The 26159-nt window shown below is 35.5% G+C and overlaps 2 protein-coding genes across 9 annotated transcripts in view; one reads left to right on the top strand and one right to left on the bottom strand.

Annotated features, from left to right (window-relative positions):
* Positions 1-18138, top strand: part of CASD1 (CAS1 domain containing 1) — a 25424-nt gene extending 7286 nt beyond the window's left edge. For both annotated transcript variants that reach the window (XM_026843628.1, XM_026843627.1), the window contains 12 exons: positions 1519-1642; positions 3361-3575; positions 4571-4996; positions 5412-5501; positions 6090-6209; positions 7165-7321; positions 8829-8908; positions 9491-9592; positions 10889-11029; positions 11587-11664; positions 12602-12694; positions 13751-18138. In XM_026843628.1, the coding sequence (XP_026699429.1) occupies positions 1519-1642; positions 3361-3575; positions 4571-4996; positions 5412-5501; positions 6090-6209; positions 7165-7321; positions 8829-8908; positions 9491-9592; positions 10889-11029; positions 11587-11664; positions 12602-12694; positions 13751-14017 (1893 nt within the window). In that variant the 3' untranslated portion in view covers positions 14018-18138. The remainder of the gene's footprint in view (positions 1-1518; positions 1643-3360; positions 3576-4570; positions 4997-5411; positions 5502-6089; positions 6210-7164; positions 7322-8828; positions 8909-9490; positions 9593-10888; positions 11030-11586; positions 11665-12601; positions 12695-13750) is intronic.
* The window catches only part of SGCE (sarcoglycan epsilon), a 25567-nt gene continuing 17217 nt past the window's right edge, over positions 17810-26159 (bottom strand). For 3 of the 7 annotated variants that reach the window (XM_026843632.1, XM_026843635.1, XM_026843629.1), the window contains 6 exons: positions 25502-25713; positions 24719-24745; positions 23832-24020; positions 22222-22265; positions 21395-21429; positions 17810-19667 (listed from right to left, as the gene is read on the bottom strand). In XM_026843632.1, the coding sequence (XP_026699433.1) occupies positions 19617-19667; positions 21395-21429; positions 22222-22265; positions 23832-24020; positions 24719-24745; positions 25502-25713 (558 nt within the window). In that variant the 3' untranslated portion in view covers positions 17810-19616. The remainder of the gene's footprint in view (positions 19668-21394; positions 21430-22221; positions 22266-23831; positions 24021-24718; positions 24746-25501; positions 25714-26159) is intronic. The other 4 variants (XM_026843634.1, XM_026843631.1, XM_026843636.1 and 1 more) reach the window with 2 other exon arrangements.

Raw genomic sequence — 26159 nt, 5'->3', positions numbered from 1 at the left:
GTGGTAACCTGCTACTTGATTAAACTGGTGTGTGCCCTTGGACTTGTCAGCATTTTGAAATTTACCTGTATCTTTATCTTAGCTCTCGGTTTGGTCATGTTACTTTGGACATCTGTCTTAACTGCATAACAGTCTATAAATTAGAAGTAAAGTCTTACAAGCTGGAGAAGCTCCAGCTAGTACAAAATTGAGTTGCTTGCTTATTTTGGGAAAAGGAGATGCTCTGAGAATGTCACTACAGTGCTCTGCTTCTTAGTTCCTGACTTCTTGTTGAATAGAATCTGCTTTTTAAAACATTTGTTTAAATACTGTAGGTATTTAATGAGTAAAGATTTAGGTACTGGGAGAAACTGCCTTTTTTTTTTTTTCCCCAGAGTGTGACTTCTCAGAGCAGCTGCATGTTACCTGGTTTCATGAAGTATTCATTTATATTTGATAATACTCTCAGAAAGTGGATTAATCGGTACTTAGCTTACATCAAAATTTTTAGGTAGATATTTAGAAATAGCTAGAGAGTTCACTACATTCAGGCTAAATTATCTTTTTTTTTTTTTTTTTTTTTTTTTTTTTTTTTTTTTTTTTTTTTTTTTTTTTTTTTTTCTTTTCAGATTTTGACTGAATCATACAGTAATACATTTTAAAAAATGCTAAATTATTTTTCCTACAGTTTGGGAAATACTTTTCAGAAGTTAGGAGAAATTCTTGGGTGACTTTAGAGTCTTGGAGTAGAGTCATAAAACAGTTTGGGTTGGAAGGGACCTTTAAATGTCATATAGTTTAACCCCCCTGCCATGGGAAGGGACATCTTTAACTAGGTTAGGTTGCTCGGAGCCCTGTCCAACCTGGCCTTGAATGTTTCCAGGGATGGGGCATCTACCACCTCTCTGGGCAACCTGTTCCAGTGTTTTACCACCCTCATTGTAAAAAATTTCTTTATATCTAGTCAAAGTCTACCTTCTTTTAGTTTGAAACCATTACCCCTTTTCCTATTGCAACAGGCCCTGCTATAGCATTGTCCCAATCATTTAATGTAGATGATTAAATCAAAAATGAAAAAGGCTCTTTTTTTTTTTCTTTGTGGATATCTGCAAAACAGATGGAAATATTGGAACTTGATACCACTGTCAAGTTTTATTTACACACATCTCTTGCTGGGGTCAGTTTTCCTAGAGTAAAATCAACCAAACTGGCCATGATTTTTATATTTGCTACTTCATAATTGTTTAAAGTCAAGGGGCTTTTAATTAAAATACCTTGCATCATTTAATTTATGAAAAATCAAATATACATTAAGCTGAATATTATATACTCCACATTTAAATGGTCTGTTTGAATGTAATTAACTGTCTAGGCAGCTGCTTAGTTCAGAAGAAATTTTTTAGCATTTTAAATATGAAGACTAAAGAAATAATCTGGCTTTGTAGAAATAATGAAAAATAGCTACTAACGGGGCAATGGAATCGGTAATTAAGGGTCCTCAGGCATACACGTTCTGAATCTCTTTCTTTATTTCTCCAGTGGTCTATCAAGATTCACAATGGCAGCAACGAAGCCCTCACACAATATAAAATCAATATCACTTCAATTGCACCTCTTTTGGAAAAATTAGCAAAAAGTAGTGATGTTTACTGGGTTTTACAAGGTAAAGTAATGAACAGTAGGTAACATTTTGTACTGTCACTGTCTATTGAGTCATTTTCTTGTAGAATATGGAAAACTTAGTGCATACTGCGTACTTGCAGAGTAAAAATTGTATTGGTTGAATTCCAGTTTGGCCTTTCTTCCAGCCTTAACTAGCTGGGACCTAACTAGCTGTTACTAGGGATGGAGATTTTAAAGCTCTCAGGAGAATCTTTTGCCTTCTGAACTCTTAATTCTCTGTTAGCTTTTACTCTTATACTCAGTATGCCAGGTCTATTCTCCCTGTGCTGTGCTCCATACGTGTCTCCTGGGAGTCAAGAACACAAGTGCATTCCTGACACAAACATTCCTGTGTTTCTGTTCTATTAAATTTTCAGATTAATCAAATAATAGGAGAGGTTCAACAAGTGCACCCTCTGTGTGTCTCTGGAATGAATAGACATACTCTAGAGAATATAGAGAATTTAAGTCTCTAGAATGAAACTTCTGTACTGAGCACTGATAAGATTAGGAGCCAGAAATCGTGGTTCACAATGAGTCTGTGAGATTTTTATTACGGCACCAAGCTTACATTCTTTTGCTTTTCTTCAACAAAACTCAAGTATGTCCCTGACACTGAACAGTGAGCTCATAGATAGAACATGCTCCTAGTTCTATCTGCCATAGACAACGTAGCATTTTAGATTATCATCACCTCAGAAACACAGATTTTGAGCCCTGATAGGAATATAGCCAGCTGTACCCTTACAGTCACATCCAAGTTCCTGTCAAAGATCAACAGATTAATCTTCTCACATTCCTTTCAAAACTGTTTATCTATAACAGAAGCAATTAGCTGTCAGACATGTCCCAGCATTCTGCTAATAAAGATCCTGTCCATTTAAGTCATCTCTTATTCTTTAATGGAACAAATACAAGGAGAAGCGGTCTAGGCACACAGAGTTGTCTAGACATTGACTGTTCAAAAGTAGGTGTGAAGTAGCTAAAGTAAATCAATTTACAGCTTGTAGAGCGTTTCCCCAGAATTATGAACATCAGCAGCTTTTCACAGCAATTTATTGATCTCCAGCTGACCTTTTGATCAGGAACCACTTACAGCTTTGTGTTAAACCCTGCATAATTTCTGAAGCCTGTAGGCAATTAAGTAGTGTTCCATTCTTCTGAAAAACTGAGATTCTGCCATCAGTTAAACTAGAATCAACAGCAGCAAGTGTAATGTGCTTATGGACTATGACTGAAGAGAAATGAGAAGCTGGTTTCTTCTGCAGTAACTAGAGGGTTTGAGTTTGTTTTTTTTTTTTTTTAATTTTTTTTCCTCGTGTGCCTATTCTGCTGCCTGTCTTCTGTCCTCTTGGTCTTAGAGTCTTTCCTTGGGGGAGTTCCATTTCTGAGAGAAGGCATAAGTTGCTCTGCACTCCAGCATTATAGGCTTTTCCTGGGTTTTGGGAAATCAGACAGCATTCATGTCTGGCCAGAGCTTTCTAATCTGTTAAGTGCATATGCATGATTAGGGAATGGTGATAAGAACAGTTCATCATAAATAATTCCAGTTACTAATCTGGTTACTGTAACAGTCATTCATTCCTCCCTGTATATATTTTCTGTACAATTAAACATTTGTGGCTACGTAAATGAAAGTAGCTTGTGCAACTTGAGCTAAGCAAATATATTTGTCAGGTAGAAGATCAATGTGCTCATTCTTTGTCCTTTCAAATTCAGATCCGGTTTATGAAGATATGTTGAGTGAAAGTCGGAAAATGATCACTAATGAGAAAATAGATGCTTATAATGAAGCAGCTGTTCGTATTCTAAACAGCAGCTCTCGAAATTCCAAAGCTAAAGTTAAAGTGTTCAGTGTATCAAAATTGATAGCACAAGAAACTATCATGAAGTCGGCAGATGGCCTGCATCTCCCCGAGTCAAGCAGAGATACAGTAAGTGTTTTTATCGCTGGTCAACATTAAAAAGTAATACAGTAAAAGAAGATTTTAAGTGAACATTCTGAAATAACAGACATTATGAATGTAATGAGGACTTGCACATTCTTCAGGAAATGATTCCCAGTAGGTGGGAGGGCAGTCAGTTATAGAATGTTAAAAAAACATAGTAGCAAACACATTAGTCCATAGCTATTTTAAAATAGCCGTTAGTCTGCTAGATCTTTTAGAGCTTTAGTGCAAACTTCATGCCTTCATCTGCATGGTGTTAGGGTGATAATGATTTGTAAAGCAGTGCTAAGAAATAAGTCTTAAATTTTCCCCTGTGTTCCCATATAATTTTGTTTAGTAAGGAGTATGAAAAGGATAAGAAAAACCCATAACATACAACTTCCTGGTTGCATGGAGTGCCACTGACTTTATTTCTTATTTTATCTTCAACCTACTTTTAAATATATATATATGCCTGCAGTGAGCCCCTCTGGGCTTTGTCAGTCTGCTCTTCCTGTGAAAGAGTTCGCCCTGCGTGTCAGTTTTAGTTCCACTTCTTTGCAGGTTTCAGTTGCTTTTAAGTACTGGATGAACTAAATGTAGTCTCACTACAGGCTTCAGTCTTGTTGTCATGTTTTAGAGACTTTGATTGTCGTGCCCCTTTAGGACCCAAGTTTGTGAGCTTTTTTTCATTTAGAGTCTGTTTAGCTCTTTCTAGCTGCTTTTACAGTCAGTAGATAGAACCCTTCTCTTACAAGGATGAGGATTAAGGTTTTTTGCTTACCTCAAGAAGCTTAAGGTTTTCCTGTTTGGAAGAGATGTTTTGACTGTACTGTTGAATGCAACTACGTATATAGGGGTACTGTGAAATTTTATCTGTAATGATAAGGGAGAATTGAATGTTTTATGTTAATACATGATCTAGAAGAAAATTTCTTACGATGAAAATGTTAATTTTTTTATTAGAGATTTATTGACAAAACTGTTTATTTCTTTGACAGAATGCGATGATTCTTATGAACGTCTACTGCAATAAGATAATGAAGCCCATTGATGGCTCCTGCTGCCAGCCTCAGCCTCCTCTCACTCTGATACAGAAGTTAGCTTTCTGTTTCTTTACTTTGTCCATTATTGGATATTTAATTATCAATTTAATTAATCGGAATAATTATCGGAAGAACAAATCATGCACTGATTTGGAAAGTGGAGAGGAGAAGAAACCTGCCATCAGCACTCCTAATGTTTCTACTTTAGAGATGCTCTTACACTCCTTCTGCAAACTTGGTCTAATCATGACCTATTTTTATCTGTGTGACAGAGCAAATCTTTTCATGAAGGAAAATAAATTTTATACACACTCATCTTTCTTCATACCAATCGTCTATATCTTGGTTTTGGGGGTATTTTATACCGAAAATACCAAAGAGGTAATGATCATGTTGATATCCAGCTTATAATGTTATTTCCTAGTTTGAGTGTAAATAACTAATTGCTAAATATTGGTAGTTAAGTTTTCAAAGCCAGTATAACTCATCTGCAAAAAACATACTCACAAGCAGTATAACGTTTTCATGGTATTAGATGCAAAAGCTTTTTGAAATGTTTATGTACGAGCACTTTGAGCCACTGTCACTCAGTCAAATTGGAAATGAGCATAGCTTGGATACAAGAGAGTAGATCACATAAAAATCTGGTAGACCTGTGTCTGCTAGACAGAAGGCTTTTACAATTGAGACCTGTTTACCCACAAAGTAGTTTATTGTCTTGAACTTTTTCTCCTCATTTTGTAGATGTCCGTTGTACTTTTTGGAATAGCAACACTCTTGTTTTGTTTTGCATTAGACTAAAGTGTTAAATAGAGAACAGACTGATGAATGGAAGGGCTGGATGCAACTTGTTATTTTGATTTACCATATCTCTGGAGCAAGCACTGTAAGTGATTTGCTTTTTTTTTTTTAAGTGGGAAACCAATTTGGGTATGTTACTTCAAAAGAAAGATAGTGCAAATGTGTATTAGAATTGGAGAGAATGAATAATTAATAATTTTGTTCTTGTAGTTTTAAAAATGGTATTAGCAGAATGTTTTTCTCTCTATTTAAGTATATATTTCAAGATATCAAGAGAATTTTATGCATTACTTAACCTGTGAAAAAAATATACTTGTTTCTTCCATGTAGAATATTATGTTAATTTATTTTTAATTGCTAGCAACACTTTTTTTTATGTTCTGAACTTGAAACTGCTGAAGGTAAGCTTTCAAAGAGCCCTTCTTCAGTCTCTCTTAACTGGTAATAGAGTGCAGAAAGTGTAAAGCAATGAACAGAAGAAACGCATTTTAAGATCAGAGAGGTTAGAGCACCAAAAGAGCTGAGGAGGAAATAGGGAAATGTAGCATAATGCTGCTTTTCTTAGTTAAACCTGATTTACTGCAATGCAGAAAAAGCCTAAAATAGGGGGAAAAAGGAAAGTCAGAAGCGTTTATGTGGCCACTTATAAAAGGTATTTTATGTTTCTCAACAGTTTTTGCCTGTGTACATGCACATTCGAGTTCTGGTTGCTGCATATCTGTTCCAAACAGGTTATGGGCACTTCTCATATTTTTGGTTAAAAGGGGACTTTGGTGTATACAGAGTGTGTCAGGTAAGAATATCTACTTACTATTTTTATAAAGAAATGCGTTCAAATAACAAATATCTGTACTTCCTAAATGGGGTATCAGATTACTTAACCAAGGTTTGCACATTAAAAATGGCTATTGTTTGTGTGTAATCTGACCTGTTTAATCAGTAATGTTTATCTAATACAAACATAGAACATATAAATAATACTTACAATAAAAATTATGAAAAATATAATTTTGTAGGCTTTAAAATATCAAAACAAATATTTTCCAAAACATAGTAATGGAGTAATGCGGTAGCAATTTCCAATATATAGCAATATATAAGTAATGATCCAGTCAGGCTTCCAAAGGCAGTGTATTGGAGCCTACATTTGTTAATTAAAAACCTTAATTTTTGCACTATAATGAAACTGGAGAACATACCTATTTTGGTGGTTGCCCTCCCAGGTTTTGCAGTGTGTGTGCTGTAGCACTTTAAGAATTTTTAAAAAATATATCTTTTATTGCTGTTAGGTGTTATATGGTCATATAACTCACGTCATTGTGCTTATTAGACGTATGTCTGCAGCCCAGCTGCAGCACTGGTAATGACATCAGCCTAGCTTTAACTGAGCTAGCCCAGGTGGCTATGGGAGTGAAAGCAGAGGCATGAACAGCACCCTGCAACTGGAACACTCAGTCCCCAGTTTGGGGGACAGTCAGTTCTGTTTTACCCTGTTTTCACTGCTATCTCTACCCAAGTAGGGCAGCATAGAACAGATCCAGTACTACATAACCAGCCTGCGGCCTTGTATTGTGCTGTTGATATTCCTTGAGATACTTGCCTATGTTGTAACCGAAATATAATCTGCATGTGAGATGTAAAATTAATCGATATTTTCATGGAGTGCTGAAGAAACCTGTCGCCCATCTCTGTCAGCTTTTACTCCTGGTTTATATATCCTCTTTTTTACCTCCTCTGATGCCCTCCAGGTTTTATTTCGTCTCAATTTCTTGGTTGTGGTACTGTGCGTAGTGATGGACCGACCTTACCAGTTCTACTACTTTGTGCCATTAGTCACTGTCTGGTTTATGATCATTTATGCCACATTAGCTGTATGGCCTCAGATTGTCCAGAAGAAAGCAAATGGTAAGGTTTTTTCTTCCTGCTAGAAAACATTTGCATGTTACTACCATGATAACCATACAGAAAATGGTATTGTTAGTAGATCTCAGTCTCTTTGTAACATAATCAAAATATGCTAAACAGCTGTTCACAGAAATACAGCTTGTCATAGGTGAATTATATGTCAGCTGAAAAATAAACAGCTGATAAATAAACTGTCTCTGGTTACAGTCAGAATACTTTTTAACAGGTTTTGACCATCAGAAATGTGTTTTATGAAGAGCTGTAATATTACTGAATGCAAACTAAAACCACAGGTTACACTATCTGTGGTAGCTGAGATTGTAGCTGTAGTGTACTAATGGGTATGGCATGAACAGTGAGCGTTTAGACTTTCCCGTTCTGCGTTGCCAATATGTCTCATCCATCTTTAGCAGCCAGTCTGCCATATCCTGCCAAATAAGAACATGGGGTTTGTTATCTTAGTATCTTAGATTAAGGGAACTATCAGAAGTATGTCTTGTGATACAGTTATTTTAAATAAAAATTGAAGTGAAATCCCACTTCATTGAAAAGCTGTCATCATGTGATAAATGCTTATTATTTAATACACCTAAATTAGAACTAAAACCCTAAGAGTCTTAGATCCTCCTTCCGTATTGATGGAGTAATATCAAAATCTTATAGTCTGCAGACATGACAATGAAATATCCCAAATGCATGCTAGGAATAGATGTCATAAAAATGTAATCAGAGTAGTTTTACAAAGTATCTCAAAGGCAATAGCTCCAATATTTTTTTTTTTCCTACAGTGGCACTTCTGTTCCAGGAACATAGAAATTACTGTTGTATACTTTGGAGAAGTAGCATACTGTGAAACTAGATCTTTCTATGACAACTTTCACTTGTTTATGTCCCTGTTTACAGCTGCCAATTTATATGACAGGATCTCTGTTGGCATTGCTGAGACTTGGGTAGAGCTTAGTATCAGTCAACAGCTTTGAGGAGCAGTTTCTCAGGCTTCTCTTAACAAGATTCTTGTCCTTAATGACCTGCAGTTGAGCTTCGGAGTACAACTGGTATCTCAGAGTTTAATAATATATTCTTATTTCACATGACAAAAGCTGTTGGGCATTTTGTTTTATCTATTTATTTACATTCATCTGGAATAAGGACTGCCTGTGCAGAGTATTTGGGAAAGCAGAGGCTTTAAAATAGTGTTTCTGCTTGAACACCTAGATTGTTTGAATCTTGTATGTATTTTGTTCCTGTTTTAGACATGAGGCTTAATTTAGGTTTAATAGGTTGTTAATTGCTGTGAATGTTTATTTTAATTGCTTAAAGTAGAATTTAATATGTAAATGTAGATGGTGATAAAATATTGCTGGTAATATTTGAACATTGTCTTTATGAATGCGTCTATTACTACGGATAGCTACATTAAACAATTGGCAGTTATTATTTAATGTGTCCTGGGTTTTGCTATTGAAAAATTGATGACTCTGTACTGATTAATTTATTTCTTCCTCAGGGAATTGCTTATGGCACTTTGGTTTACTGCTGAAACTGATTTGCTTACTGACATTTATATATTTTCTGTCATATTCTCAGGTTTGTAAATTTTTGACTATTTTTATCCTTAACAACCTAATGGTGATATATGTGGTGGGATGGTGATATGAAGATCTGAGTCTCTTAGAGACCTGGTATTGGCTTTGGTACCTTCTCAAAAGACTGGTTCTCATGCTGAGTTACTGACTTATTGCATGCTGTAAGTATAGCTGACAGAAATAAGGGCAGAGTTTGGCACTCTAGGATTTTACAGAGGATTTTGTATGGTCTTAATCCTTCATCGATTTTCAGCCTGTTGAGCTATAGTCTTCTGGAGAGTATGCATTCATTATCCCAACACATCAGTGAATCTCTCCCTTTAAGCCTGTAGTACAAAATGGAAGGTGTGCCAAAACCTTTAAAGAAAGCAAAACTGAAACCTTTTCTCATCTGAAGTATTTTGGTGGTTTATTTTCTTTTGGGGGCGAGGAGAGTGCTTTCTAAGGAAGCCTGTTATTTTGGTAATGCAACGTAGCAAGTAAAATAGGGACGTGATAATATTAAAAGCCAGCATATTGATATAGATTTAGTAAATATGGTTGACATCAGTTTTAATGCTTTTACCATGTTTATTTTTTGCAGGGCGCATTTGAGAAGATATTTTCTTTTTGGCCACTGTCCAAGTGTTTTGAACTGAATGGGAATGTCTATGAATGGTGGTTTAGGTGGAAGTTGGATCGCTATGTATGTAACATTTGCATAAATTTATACTGGTCTTTTAAGTGTATTTTAATTTGACAGGGAGGAAGCGTTGTTTTCCTTTCCTCAAGAGAAAGCAGGAGTTTGTCCCAGTGGATTGTTTAATAGAAGATTCAGCTGCATCCACCTGTCAAAGCCTTGCTTAAAAGATGGATGTTGATTTATTTGCTGCTGGATCCTGCTTAGTTTGATTTTAAAAAATAAAGCCATAAAGTGACCTAGATTTGTCTTTTCTTAAAAATGTAACTGCAAAAATGTTAACACCTGCAGCACTTTTGGCTATTGAAATACAAGGCAAATCATTGTGGTGGCTTTCTTAATAATATTTATTGAAATTTGTATCAATTAAGGATAAATTTCTTTTATGGTAACCTTTAAAACACATTAAAATCAGGGTCTTGATGCCCAAACCAGACTATTCTTGCACATATTTTTAAATGCTTTTCCAGTGGGAAAGTGCTTCCTTTCCAGTTACTGACCCTTTTTTTTTTTTTTTTTTTTTTTTTGCCTTCTTGGTAAGGTAAATGGAGTTTCTGTGATGGGAGCATTTATCTGCTAACCTTATCCATAATGGGATCGCTTGCACGCTTCTCCCTCTGGCGGTCTTTGGGAACTGAAATTTGAGGAGCACACAGTTGTCGCGTCCTGGGCTGCTCCCATCATGTGACAGCGCACACTGCGTAGCAGCATTGCAGACTTGGAGCTTTGTTGCTTGTGAACAGTGTGTATTCTGTGATGCTGCTAAGGAGGAAGTCCTAAAATAAATACAGAAGACAAGCACCGCATGGGCCTGAAATGGCATCGTGTTGCTAGCTAATGAGAACTTGGCATAAGATCATAAAATGCTCTGCTGAATAACTGTGTCTGTGAGAGAGGGAAGCACTTGTAGTGCTTCTTGAATGTTTTCACTTGAGAGAAGGCCAGAGACTCATGGTTTTTCCCCAGTGGAAGCCCTTTTCATTGCTGACATAGATTGCAGAGGGGATAGGAGGTACTTGAAAGCTGCTTGAAATTTCATTGTCGTGTCTTTAATGCTCTGTGAAGCATTTGTAAGAGTACTTTATTTGTAGTTTTTGAGTTGAGTTAAAAATGCAGTTTATGACAACCTAGTGTAGAAAGCCTGTTTTTTGATTGCTTCAGTAAATCAGGGAAAGGACCTTTTGACACCTAAGCTTTGCTATTACAAATAGTTTAATCCTGTGGCATTTCTCTTAAGAATTTGTACCTGAAGTACTTGTAAAAGCCATGAAATAATTATTGCATTCTGTTTGTCTTTTACAGGTGGTTTTTCATGGGATGCTGTTTGCTTTTATTTATCTGGCATTGCAGAAACGTCAGATAATATCAGAAGGAAAGGGAGATCCTCTTTTCTCCAGCAGAGTTTCAAATGTTTTATTATTTATTTCAATTACATCCTTTTTGGTATGTACCTAGTGTAACTAGTATAATCAGGTTTGTAAATCTATCTTAAAGATTAAGTTTTCTGCCATTCTTGTTTAGAAAATATCTTGATTTTAAAAATCAAATCTTGGAGATATTTCATCTGTGTTTTTGTGCACAGCTCTACCTATCTACTTACCAAAATATTTTTTATTTCGGTCAACTGTAGATGAAAACTCTATCTGATGATGAAACATCACTCTTTCAATTCATTGCAAAGGTTACAAGAAAATTGTATCATAAAAAAAATTTGGTAGATAATGCAACTCTTATCTCCATTCCTGATGGCTTGTCTATTCGTGATGAAAGATTTGTCAGCAGTATGTCTGTATCTTAGGGTATGAGTAAGTATGGTATTCATGAGCTGCAAAGAAGAATTTGAGAGAATCACGAAACCAAGCACAGCGTAGTTTTATCTGTTACTGTCCCACATCTTAGTGAACCCACTACTGCTGAAGCACTTCATAGTAGTTTACCTGTTGGTTAATTTTTAAATGTTGCATTTAATTGCTACACAGACTGATTTTTGTATCTTTCAGACCTACTCTATTTGGGCTAGTAGCTGTAAAAACAAGACAGAGTGCAATGAACTACATCCTTCTGTTTCTGTGGTGCAGGTAATTACAATTATAGTCTTTTTCCTTACAGTGATAGAATCGGGATTGTTCTTGTTTGGGCTTTTTAAAAAATTGTGTTTAAATATAATTTTGCTTTAGCATGGAATGTCAGCTAATTGAGCCTCATTCTCGTATCTGAAAGTGAAAAAGGATTTAACTACATTGCTCACTGTCATTGCCTTTAAGCACTGAAATCATGTACTGCGATTATGCTTTTGATTAACCTTGATGTCCTTAGTGTGGGTTTCATATGCACTGTTTAAGTCCAAACTCAACTTTTGACTAATTGCATAACAGAGGAAAAGGCGGCGGCTGTAGGGAAGCATGAATGTTTGGCAGGTATTAGTGTAGGAAGCAACCTATGGGACTTTGTAGTCACTTTCAGGCAGAGAAGAGGTAGGCCACAGGGGTATCCATGTGGTTTTCTTAAAATTCAGATTTTCCTCTTACTGTGTCCTCTGCTCAACTATACCCTGGCTGTCTGATTCTAATCTTTTTAATGCCCTCTCTTCAGGGGTAGCATGTATGACTTAATTTTTTAAATTTTAATTTGTCCATCTCGACACCTTCGCTTTTAAAATTGAGGGTTAACTCTGGTTTAGGGCCACCTTTGCTTTAGGCTGGCATGGTATAACCTGTTCTGTGAACATGCCTAGTAAGTGTGTAGTACTATCTATGAACATCAAGGCCATGATTCTCCTGAAGCTGTAAATGTGACTTGCTACAGTGTAAGAATGTGTGTAAGAGATTTGCAATTTCAAGACCTAATTTGTTAAGTATTAACATCAGGGATATTTGTTTGGTTTATATGTTTACTAAAGTTTAAAGAAGATTTAGTGCGTGATTCACTTTAGACAGTGAAAATAAATAAGCCTTTGAGTGTGTGTAGTCTGCTTGTCATCCACAGTCATTTCTCTTTTACTTTTTTTAAAAAAAGATTTTAGCTTTCATCCTCATCAGGAACATTCCTGGGTATGTCCGATCTGTGTATAGCTCCTTCTTTGCCTGGTTTGGCAAAATTTCTCTAGAGGTAAGTAGAATGATCGGAAGTACAGAAAATTGAAACTCATGACATGTGAGGTGGTTTTAGTATCTGAATTATAGTATAATACACAAATAGTGAAATCATTTATTGGCTTATTTAATACCATGCTGTTGTGATTGACCTTCTTTAGCATTGTAGGTTCCATTTACACTTACAAATAACGCTGAAATGGCAGTCTGACAGTAGCAAACTTCTTAATGCTGTTTTGGGGTGGGGAGCTTAGGGTTGTAAGAGTGGGGATTTAATGCTGGAGTAAGCTGTGGTCCATATGCAGTTGGAAGATAAACATTTAAGCCAGTTGAAGAATCAGCATGAATTATAGTGACTAATGTGAGTACACTTATAAATATGCTTGCCCTAGAAAGCTTTCTTGGATTAGTAAACAAACAAAACCCTTCTAAGTGCAAATGTTCTCTCGTTCCGTTGAGCGTGTACTTTGAAACAGTAGGAATTATCTTGCTTATTTGCCATTTTGCAAATCAAATGTTTAATTTTATTGTATTACTAAAATATATTTTAGAAAGGGAAAGGAACTTTTAGGAGAAACTCATGGTAATACGATGCATATGTAGTGTATGATTTTGAACTTTTTTGAAAGAATCACAGTTTCATTGTTCTGATTCCTCATGAGCTTTAAGGTGCTGATCAACTCCAGGGACCTTTGCTTTCATCAGCAGTTGAAGCATTATCTTTTATTTGCATTAATCTTATGATAGTTCAGTTCCTCACCAGAGATAACAGTAACTAAGTGGAGGTGTGTTCCACATGTGCTCTGACATGATGTAAACGATGCTCCCCTGTGCTGTATTTGGTTAAGGACTAAACAAACCCTGTTTACTGTGTACTGTAACAGACTAATGTTTTCGTCTTACAGCAAAGATGTGTGGAAAACAGCTTCTCAGAGTGAGTTATTTAATCGTAGGTGTCCAACTTAGGCAGAAGTACAGTGTGCCAGTTGATGCAATAGTAATAATTGTATGTTTTTGTGTAAGTAAAAATATTTTAAGTATTAATAAACACACTCTTTCTTTCTTCTTCTAGCTTTTCATTTGCCAATACCATATTTGGCTGGCAGCAGACACAAAGGGCATCTTAGTGCTCATTCCTGGATATCCAATGTTTAATGTTCTTGTCAGCACTTTTATATTTGTGTGTGTGGCACATGAAATTTCTCAGATCACTAATGATCTAGCACAGATTGTGGTTCCTAAAGATAACTCAGCTCTGCTCAAAAGGTTGCTATGCATAGCTGGATTTTTTTCTGGACTACTCCTCTTCTCAGCAATGCAAGATCAGTCAAGGCATTAATTTGAAAGATTCTTGGAAACTTTCTTCAGGTTTACTTTGTATCTGCCTGAACAAAAATTCTCAACTGGATGTACAAGATGACATTTAAATTAAGTGTGTGGAAAATGTATATAGTGCAAATGTACATATTTTGTGTGGAAATAGCCTTCTCAAATAATCTGAGAAACAAGTATGCACTGTACAGAATTGCATGTGAAAATGAGTCTTTTCTACTGGATATATGTTTCTGTTTACATATCTGTTGAAACATGACACAAAGTGAAGTTAAGTGGTTTAGCAGTATCATGTGCTTATCACGGAATTAACTTTACCTTGGGTCAGCCAAATGAAGAGTGGATGTTACTGGAGTACCGCCTGTACACAACACGTGCTGTAACCATTCTCATCAAGGAGCAAAAAAGAGCAAACTTGTGATCCTCTGTTAATGGTCACCTTTAGCTGATGTGAAACATGAAGTTACTGGTAAACCAGGGCATTTTTCTGATCAAAATGGTAATTTTTTGTTTAGAAATAAGTATTTTGGGTGGAGATAGTAATATGTTGTATGAAACCCTTTATACGTGGAAATAAAAAGTCATCACTAATTCAGTGATTTAAGATTATATACGTTTACATAATATTTTAGGGTTTTTTTTTAAAAAATTTAAGATGTTCTCAGAAAATATGGTGAATTCTGAGGTGTAATTTTTAATGTAAAGAAAATTTACTTTTTTTCCTCAAAAAAATTGTCTTTTCATAAATTTTCCACTCATTCATTTAACTATGTGCAGTTTTCTGTAGAGTCCCAGTGAACAAACTGATCAATAATTTTCAGAGACTGAGTTCAAGATGAAGAATTTTTGGAAGACCTCCAGCTTTGTTCAGTCAGATAAAATTCCATCATGTCTACTCCATCAGATCTTAAGGAAATGGGAGGGGATCAGTGATCTTCAAACCCCTCTCTGAGTTTCTAGGTGACCTTGAACTAGGTCTCATTAGGGAACTGGTGCCATATTCTATTCTGTAATCATATTTTCATTAAAAAAGATGCAAGTCAAGGATGCAAGTCAGCCTGTCCATATCACAAGGAGGAGGGATTGAATGGTTTTCTTGTTGCATACAGACAGACCAGTCTCAGAATTACAAATTAAATGAGATTGGAATTGTTTGGAGCAACCTTTTTTCCCATCCTTTTTAGTAGTGCCCATCTTTATTAACTCTTTCCTTTAGCATAAAAAGTAAAATTGAAAGATGTAACCCTACAATTACAAGCTGTAATTCACGTTCCATTTACTCAGTGCAGTTTGGTCATTTCTTTGCTATTTGTGGTTTTGGTTCAAGTGATGTTTGACCTCTAGCTGCTTTTTCATTTTATACTTCTACTGATTATTTGTTAGCAGTCAAAAACACGAGCACAATATTGTTTTCCAAGCATATGTGCAATTATATATGATTATAAACAATATGAATCCTAATTTGTACTGTATGTACTGTCACATAAATGTTTTATCTTATCCCAGTCAAAAAACTGAATTCGAACTTGCAGCTACTAATGAGTGCAAAAAACATTTCTGAAAAGAATGGCTTCAGTTAATTTTTTTTTTTTGTGGAGAACAACTTCTTTTAAAGAATCACCAGTCATTCATCATAAAAAAGAAAAAATAAATCATTCCCTTCCCCCAAATTCAGCAGTTTTACTAAGTCTGCCAGCTCTTTCAAAGCTATTGGAAGGACCCTCAGCTATTTGTTCTTTGTGTGCATTACTTCCAGTGTTTGAACCTCCTTGGTCAGAGTGCTTGAATGGCTGAAAGGAACGGTATGGGTGAATGCTGTAGTGGGGGATAGGATGCATACCCTTCATCTATGCCAGTATTACAAGCAATGGGGAACTTGTGAGTTTGAGGAATAATTTTTGTTTTGTTCTTCACAACTTAAATGTTGTAGATATAATTTTATTTATGTTGTACAGACTTGGTTAAAAGATTTATTTTTAATGTTTGAAATAATGCACTTGTTTATTATTACTGTATGTGGGATAAATATATTTTCTTTTCAGGTTATGTAAAAATACGAAGTAATTTAAACATTAAATAAATGTGCTGTGGATGCTTATTTTTGTAATGGGAGCAGCATCAATTAAGTAAAAACTTTTTATTGCTTGACTCTAGCTGGGCTACAGTTCACTGTTATGCCTACCTTAAATGACAGATTCATATTGCAGTTTCTCAGAGCGATATTCTGGATACTATTACTTCAAATGAGGGGTAGATACCCACTTGTATTGCGAATTAAATGCAGTGCAGGAAGAAAGATTCTTCTGCAGTACATTTACTGATGGAATTACAGCTGCAGTAGCCAAAACCACCCCTGGAACTCAGGCAACTTCTGCAGAACTGTGCAGCAGAGGCATCAAATACTTCCCCTTCCCCACCCCCAGGGTTACAAGCTAAAAACTGCAGCAGGAGCTCTGCATGAAAGCCTGGCAACATCAAGCCTTAAGATTTATTTGGTTTAGGAATTGAGCATTTATTTTACCTACTTAAGTCCCATACTAAATAGAAGGGGCTGCTTAAGCACAGGATTCAGAGGGGTAGTTCCTGTCCTCAAAGCTCCTTGTATCATCGGGGAGATAATACTTAGTTCAGGTCCCACATTAAGTGGTGCAAATACTCTCCATCCCTTCCCTCTACCACACCTATTTAGATATCTCCCCCAGTGCAACAGAAACCCTGCACAATTGGCTCCCTTTCAGTTCTAGATACCATCCAGTGTCACCCTCTGTAACATTGTCACACAAAGTTGTTCAGGCATCATTATGTAAAATAACCAGGCAGCAACATCACTACTTAATGTTTTCCTGTTTATTAGATTTTACATTTCATATATTTACAAAGACATCTGTAGTGTTTTCTATTTAATTTGGTTGCAACTGTCACTTAATACAATATCAGTTCATACTGTCATCGTACATCATTAAAAGGCTGTGAATTCACTGTTTTAACTATCGGCACTTTTAACTTACTGATTCTTTAGCCACTGTCATTAGCCAGCTGTATAAATCTATACTTCAATAGTAGTTATTTTAATAAGTAAAAATAAATCATTTGTTGGTAAACTTACCTCAAATGAATGAAGCTTTCAATCATAAAACAGTTCAGGTGTGCTCAATACTGAAGTCACCTACATCATTAGATTCTTTTCAGAATAGGTGGAGCACCCACTGGTACAAACTGATTCTTTATGCATGTACGGAACAGTTCAGGAAATTTCCTTAAATATGTTTGCACTGTTACGCATTAATACAAATAAGCTCAACTGGTATTTGATTGTCACGTCATCCTCAAGTTACCAGAAACTGTTAGGATCCAGAACCAATACTATTTACAAATTTTAGTCTTACGTTGCATTAAAAATCATTGTTTAAAATCTATTCCATTCATTTCTGTTTCAAAGCACTTGACAGCCTGTATGTTTGAAAATAGCAGTAGAAACTAATAGAAACTGGTAGAAAGCAAATGCTGATTGTACTCAAATTTTTCACAGCTTGGATAAGAGAGGTAAATGTTTAAATTACTTTAAATCCCAGTGCAGTTTTCTAACTCACTTTTCACGGATAACCATCCAAGCTGCTGGAAAAAAGGAGGGGTCTCTTGAGAGGCTGATTGACTGGTGAAAGCTCTTCCTTGGCACCTTTCAGATGAGGTAGCCGTGATTCACGCCACTTTTAAAGAAGTAGGAATGGCTCTTTATTCCAACTGTTATAAGAAACTGACTTAGTTTTCCAATTTATAGGACTACCTTGAGCTACTTCTCGTAGTGTAAACACCACCAGCACTATTCCTATGGCTAGATGCACTTGTTAGCATATTCTATGGGTTGTGTTTAGGACAGCATTGTCCTTGCAAACTCAGGATGTTTAGGCTTGACAATATACAAGTATGTACATTGTACTGAGCACTGATTATACACTTTGCTTCAATAGTTACCATACTTAGAGCACAAAATGTGCCTAAATAACAGCCTAGGACTTGTTTTACTTGTTTAAAAGTATCTGCCAAAGTGTTGCATTCCAGTCCAAACCTATACACACATTATTATGTTCATTTTAAAGCAAATGAAAAAAGGGGTTTGAGTTTTAAAGAACAGGGTCATAACTGTTAAAAAAAAAAAAAAAGAAAAGCGCCAGTGCCTACTTTCCGGTGCCTACTTTGGTCTTTCTACAAACTCTAACAACCTTATTTTACAGTTTCTTTTTAGCCTCAGCCTTAAATTCCTAAATTACTCAGAATTTCTCTTAGCAGAGACCTGAGAAACCTCAGCTAGGGAAATGTAGCCAGCATTTAGCAATTTTAAAGCAGACGCAGCTTTCTGCTTACAATGCAATGTCCTGATGAACATACAGCTTCTGAAAGATAAAATACCACAGAAAATACAAAGCTTAAATGTCAGCTTAAAACAGTATGATGCTCTGAGGTAAAACCCCAAGAACTGTGCACTGTTACAGCTGGAGACCCTGAAGTCCTGTTACGCTGTATTTGAGGATTTAAAGAAGTATCAGAAAAATAATTTAAAATATGCAAAACAATGTCAGGAGATAAATTATCACCATCTATTGAAAAAGAAGGAAACCTCTGTTCAGATCCCTTTAACAAAGTTCATGTTACTAAGCTTTCAGGTGCATAGACAAAAGCCTTTCAAAGTAGCCACCTCCCGGAAAAGTATTTATTTAATCAACTCCTTTTTAAAATTCTCAAAAATAATCCTTGGTTTACTGGTTAGTTAGTTCTCACACAACTCTTTTTGCTCCAGAAAAAAAGAATGTGGAGGCTACAGAAAATAAACTGCATCAGATAAGGAATATCACCAAAAAAATTTTAGAGTATTTTAAAGAGTTAAAAGTTAGTCCATGTATACCGTAACAAAATTTACCCTTGTTTACTGGAGACATTAATTTCTGCCTACAGTAGTTTGTAATAGTTTCTTCTAACACAACCAGATGAATGAATGGACAGATTTTAAATGTTTTATTGCTTACAAGTTGTGAAATAGGTTGAAGTTCTAGTGAAGGAACTGAAATCCAATTTTCAATAGGAATACTTGCAGGTTTTTGTTTTGTTCAAAAATAACTGCTTATTACATTTTGATAATCTCTACAAAATTAATGCCTAATAAATCTGGAATACTATTTCTGAGCCTCATCATATTGCACAAGTTTCCATGCTTGTACACTACTGCTTTTTGTGTGCAAATATAAGGCAATTATATCATCTCATTGAACAAAGCCTGAAATCCTTTGAACCTAGTGCTTATTTTCAATTTTTTTTCCCCTGTTAAAACTTTCAGGATAGATCACAAGACAGAATAAAGTTGGATATTTATTAATACATATATTTGAAAGAGTATTTTCTGAATGTAACAAATATAAAAAGTTATCAGTGTTTACAAATTGTCAAAAATGTCCAAAGTACAAAAGGATACAGTACATTAGTTATATGGAAGTGATTGTACTCTCTGGCACTGAAATCATCTTAATACTGTGGGCATGCACAATATACAGCAGAAAAATTCATGCATCAATCAGAACAAATAAGGAAATAAGACAATTTGCTGCCTTCTCTGATTACAAATTCATTGCTTCTGTTAGTTTTCTTTCCTCAGGAATACCATTTACCTGCAAATAGATGAGAGTTTATATAAGCCATCAGTGGCAGGTGATGCTTCAACAATACTGAACTGTCAGCTGGTAGCACAGCACATAAATAGTATGTATTACTCCTTAATCAACCATCACATTGGAGAAACACAAGTACAACCTGGACCAAAAGACAACATATACATGGAAAAGCTTTGCTTGCTTTCTTATGGGAAGGGAGAGATCTGGGAAAGATTGTTTATCTGGAATTTATTTTGATATTTGGGATCTAACAGACTTCATAGAGAGACTGTGAAGCTCAAAATGGAAAATGTAGTCTACAGTATACATGCACTATTTAGTCTTTTGCATTATAGGAATATTCCATAAACTTTTTCATCTAAGTACCTTAAAACAGTCCTCATGAACTTTGCCAATCAATAGAGACAATTATAAAACTTAATATACCTTTTAATATTGGAGTAACAATTTTCAGGAGTATAATAAAAATGTTAGATGTGAGTTGTCACCTTTCACATAATTCTTTCCTAATTATGTTTTAACTTTGTGAAATAGTTGAGCATTATGTCAGCTATCAAAACTGCATTTTTATATAAGGTTAAAAAATGTTTTTTCTTATTGGGGATTCAGATAGTTCCTGAAGAGGATAGTGGTTATTAGATATGGTTTGCTCTTCAAATTACTAAGTATGATCTATGGAAACTCTAAACCAGAAATATCTTATTCATGGCGGTGACTGATAGGATGTTAATAATCCCAAGTATATTATTGAGAACTTTCTATAAGAAAGGAAAAAAATTAAACAATGACCATCTAGTTCTATAGGTTTTTTGGCGTGAAGTGTTTTATTTCTGTAAATTTCTTATTTGAACACATCAATAAAACGGATTGCTAAGTTTGTACTGATGCTACTAAAAAAAAATAATCTAACAATCACCTGAATTTTGTTTTAAATTGTGACTTTCTAAAAATCTAACCTGACAACATGAGTCATAGATATCCTTTAGAAGATAAACTGCAAGAGGCATATGCCATCATGTCATGGAAGTGCTTACAGTGTCACCTGCACATCCAAGTTACAAAGGAAGGTGTCATTGTAAAGTACAAGAAGAGGAGGAAACGTCTGTCCCGAGTACATTTCCCCCCTCCGCTCCCATTTCTGAGAGCTTGTCACAGCAGCATCTATGATGAATATGAAAGAACAAGTGTATTCTAGCAAAATAATGCACTACAGAAAATACACAGAAGGATTTTTAAGATCTATATTTATGACAGTTTTTTTCAGTGCGACCTGCAAACAATAAGGCCATGCTATCTTGTATTTCTTACCTCTTAAAAAATTTCTCACTGCTGCCAACATAGAGTATTACAAGGTGATTTCATATCTTTTTTTTACTGCAAGACAAACTGGAATTCTTGTAACAAAACAGTCATAACAGAAGAGCTGAACTGTAAGACATTTTTATTTTACCTTCTAAACACCTGCAGTAGTGCGTGTTAAGAGCTACGCTAAATGTCAACCCAAATCAGTGCTGGAGGCACTGGAATGAAGCTTTGACCATCAGGGTCATCTGCCATTTTCAGTGCATGTAGAATAAAGCACACAAATATCAAAGCTAGCAGAACTGCAGTCAGGTTTGGTTATTTGGTTTTTGTTTTGTTTTGTTTTATTTTTAATAAATGTGTTTTTAATTTCCAAATAACAAAAAAACCCACATGGGCAGAAGCATCTATTATATACTTGCCTCCAATCTTTGAAATGTTGTCATACGAAATTCTCCTTTAATCCCCGAAAGCAGTAATGAAGAAGAAGGATTTTGAATGAAAAGAAAGAGTTGCTTATGTAACTCCTAAGTTAAAACAAGTCTTCCTCTTGGAGCTGTAGTTCCCATGTTATATTCAATACATATATAGAGAGTTTTGCCTAAATACCTCTTTGAATATTCAAAAATTATACTTTGGCCTCTACATTCTCCTTGTATGATCCTTATCCCCTTTCACATGTCTATCCCTGCAACCAGAGAGAACAATCAGCCTTAGTCTGATGGGATCATTCACAGCCTCAGTCAGTACATCAGGATTTGTGACAATGACGTAAAAGCCATGACTAAGACACAGGAAACCCGCAGCATGGGCATGTGCCTCACCACAGATTCCCCAATATCAACTCTGTTTAGTAACAGCAATAAAGAGCTCCTTCTTCAGAGCTTAACTAGGATTGGTGGGAATTAGAAATTTTGATTTCCTATCAAGTTTTAGAGTGTCTGAACGGTGTAACTGCATTTGGGAATCCAGCTGCAGTTTCACCTTGTAACAGGGAATTATTTATATGAATCCTGTACCGGATTTCAGTGTCTCACACCGAGTCCTAATGTAGTATAACTCCTACTTGTTTAAGCAATCCCATTGCAAAATGTTCACTGGTGTTATCACAAGAATTCCGGAGCGACAATGCTGTAATACTTCACTATATTTGAAAATGGGTTTCCACTGTCCATAGACCGTATACGTTTTAACTATTGATTCCTCTGCACTGGTCACTTAATAATTACCGTATTTTCTCAGTACTGACCTGCAGTCTGCTGCTGTGGAATCTGAGTCTGATGTGGCAGGTTCCTACAAAAAACAATATCTTTGATGCTTCCATACAAACTCTGAAGTATTTTATGCATAAAAGTTCAGAATTTAAAATCTGAGGGTTTGCTTACAAAGCAATAATCCATTTTCACTATGCAAATACAGTTGTCAAAAATTATTGTTAATGGGTAGTTCCTATCATTGTAATTGTCAAGTAGGTTCAGAGCCTCATCAGACCTGGTGAAACATCAGAGGTACAAGAGTCACTGGAGGCTTCTGTTATTATGCAAAGTTTGGTTTCCATAAGTGATGAGCAGAAAAAAGATGACAGTTTTGAAACTCAATTATTGACTGTGAAATGAATGAATGGTCAGCTTAGTTTTACACATTGGACCAGTTCACCTATCAAGACAAGTTACATTGCTGTGTCCTGCTTAAGTGTCTATTTTAACAGCTATCAGATATTAAGACTGCTTTTAGAGATAGGAAATAGGGGTTGGAATGCAGGTGAAGCAGATAACTCTATGTACAATGTCCTCTGGTACAGGCTTTAGCACCCCAGTTGTAAAAAATGGCTATTCTGAACGAAGAAGAACCTGTAAAAGACAGGATAGAGCACTTTGCAGCAGTTGTACAAGGGATAATTTATACAGCCGTATTTTCTTTAGCTTTGGACAGGTAGAAGAAAACTCTCTTCTAGCACGTATCTACATTATGAAGGGTATTCGGGGCAACCGTGTAAATTAGGGCCAAGTTAGTGCTGGCACTGGACCGGTATCACTGGGGCCATGCAGGGCCACCAGCCGAGGAGCTACTGACTGGAGCCCGTGTCATAGCATGGTGCTGAAAAACACCAGCCACTTTGGACACCGCTGCCTCAGACCTGCTAAACCGCAGAGACCTCAACCAAACCTTCCTAGAAATTGCTTTTTTCTACAGCACTACCAAACTGTCTGAATTAGAGCACATTCAAAGCACTGTCAGTCTGTCTCCACAGTTTCATTAGGTTACTGATAAATGAACTTTAAGGAATAGAAATTAGTATTTTTCTGGTTTCTGTATTCGAGAGAGGCTGGCAACAAAGAAAACAGCTGAGAGCTCTGAGCATTTTCACTGGCAAGACTGTATTTATTATCTATGTAATGGAATATGCTCTTCTGTTCAGTGTTAACATTTCAAACATAAACTATGTGTGACAGATACATGACTAACTACTTACAAAGTCTGGATTTTCTGTTATGAAACTGCCACCAACCCAGTGGTAGTTTTATACCAGAACTCCAAAGGCATGGGTTAAGAGGCAGGTTGTCTAAAACAGGACAGTTTTAATTGATTCCCCTGTCAAAAGTAGTTTTTCTCCAAAATATGCAGAAATGGAACTGTTCCTGGCAAAGCTTCTTGCCAAGTCTGCAGACTGAAACCCAGTCATTTAATTCTATAACAGAAAGCCTTTTTTTCTGCTTGAAATGCAAACATCAGAGCAATCTTGAACTAGAGTCATTACTGATACCTCTATAAACAATACATTTCAGATGACAAGCACTGGAATCTGTAGTTAAATCATGCAACATAATGCATATTAAAAAATAAAATCTAAATACTTACTGCTGTGTTTGCATCAGAGGCATACTGGTATTATCGTAGCTGTCTGTGTGAAGGGGTGGTACAATCTCACCAGTAACTGGGTGAAACACAGGAAGCGTTGAAAGAGGCCATGCTATCTCTCTATTTTTAGACATGTCACGAAGCTCTTTGGTTGATTTCTGTATAGCACTGTGGTGGACCAACTGGATGCTATGTCAAAAGGAAATAAAATAGTAAATACATATTTTAAATGCTCTACCAAAATGGATAGACTTTTACAATTACTGTTTTTCTTAAAAAGACAAGGACTTTGATGCATGCTAGACTCTAGATTGCAGCAATTACAGTAAAATAGTTAATTTAATAAATATTGGATTTATTTCATTTTTTAAGGCAGTAATTATTCCTTGAGATTTTGCTGTCTGGATTAGTATTTTCTGTAAGATCCAAGACTGTGCAATTTATGGCTAATGTTCCGTTTATATGCTGCAGTTAAAATAAAAGTTTCTGTTAACTCCTGATTCTTGTGGTAGATTCATAAAAACTCAGATTAATTTTAAAACACCATAGTATAGGCACTGGATACCTTCCAGGATATTTGTTCCTGGGCACTGCCTTTAAGATGTAGGCTGGGAAGTCCAATAACCAGGAGTATAAATTACATATTAACATATTTATTCTAACAACACTACTTTATTTTGAATTGACAGCCATTAATTTCAAACCCTTTTTATTCTGGTCTTCTATCCTTGCCAAGACTGATTTAAAAGCAGCTTTCACATTTATGAATTAAACCATGAATTAGAGAGAATGGAAAAAGATTATGACACACATGTATGAAGCATGACAAGCTACTGAGAATGAAAATTAAATGGTAAAAGAAAAATAACAGGAAAGAAGACACTTACTCTGGTGTTTGCATGTTTCTCTTTTCCCTAAAAACAAAACAAAATTTATGAATTAAATAATAGCATTGATAGTTGGAACATTAAATCTATCTGATGATGAAAGTAGTACATGATGTAGAAATGCTGACAAGGTTATTGCTAAACGCAACTTGGCAGCATTTGCAACTGGTTTTATGATGATGCCTTGATGAACGCACGTATAGAGATGTGATACTGATGAGACACACACACAGACACACACACACAGAGAAATGAAAATGCAAGTTAAAGAACAAGCTTCTGGCTAAAATAAATTCTGTGACAAAATGAAATTGTAGTTTGTGTAAGAAATGGCAGAAATCACGTTACTTGCTGCTTTCCTTTTATGATTTTTTTAAAAAATAGTGTCTAGATTCAGTTCATATCCTCAACCAGATTTATTTTATAAAAGTTAGCATTTTAGAAATTACTTACTATTTTCCTGAATCATTGATCCTTTATTAGTATTTTATTTGTTTGGGGCATTTTAGAAAGTTGTGCATATGTGGAGATTTTGTGGAGTTTTGCGCATACGTTGAGGTTTTTAGCCCTTTCAACTAGAACAGTTAAAGGCCCTGTATCCACTCTCTTGGAAATTACTGTATGTGCTTAGATGAGACATACTTCAATATTTCAAGCAGTTATCTTTTGGCCTATTTTAAATGTTTTTAATGAACTGAATGAAATTCTTATAACACATTTTCTTCTATGCATTATAATCTTAGAAAAATCAACAATTACTTATTAGTGTGTTAAAGTACTCACACTCCTTCCCGTCGGCAGCACATGATATAGGCAAGTATTAGAAAAAGCACCAGTGCTATTGCCGAGGGCACTGCCAGTGTAATTAGGAAATCCGAGTAATAGTCTCTGCTTTTCAGTGTATCAGAAGGTGGCTTGTATTCCCCACCATCAGGTAATATCCCCTCTCCGCGAATCACTTCCTGAAAGGTGGAAACTTGTTTTGTATTGTCAACCTGATACCCGGGGGTGGGGAAAAAAAAAAGAAGAAAAAACAACACAATTATATAACAAAGTAACAGAGTGTAAAAACAGGCAGTATTTAAACAGCTATAACGTATTAACATATAAAAGATTTCATATTACACATTTGACAAATTCTGTACAATTTCATCCAATCATTTTATTTTTAACCAATAAAACCTTACACATCGCTGAAGGCTTCTGATCAATGTTATAAATAATATCACTTTATTACTTTATCATATTATTACTTTATCTTGTGCCCACCAGAGATACTATGTTTTTTACAGATTAAGTTTAGGGATATCTCACACAAACAGTATTTAGGTAAAAACGCAGTAAACATTTTTATTGCAAACTAATTATTTGATACCGATTTCTTTTTGATTAATTAATCCATTTCTTACTAGTCTTCCTAAATAACAATACTGCCCTCTCT

The sequence above is a fragment of the Athene cunicularia genome (assembly GCF_003259725.1).
Source record: "Athene cunicularia isolate RWA chromosome 2 unlocalized genomic scaffold, athCun1 chr2_part1, whole genome shotgun sequence".
NCBI classification, from domain to species: Eukaryota; Metazoa; Chordata; class Aves; order Strigiformes; family Strigidae; genus Athene; species Athene cunicularia.
This window is presented reverse-complemented; position numbering and strand designations above follow the sequence as displayed.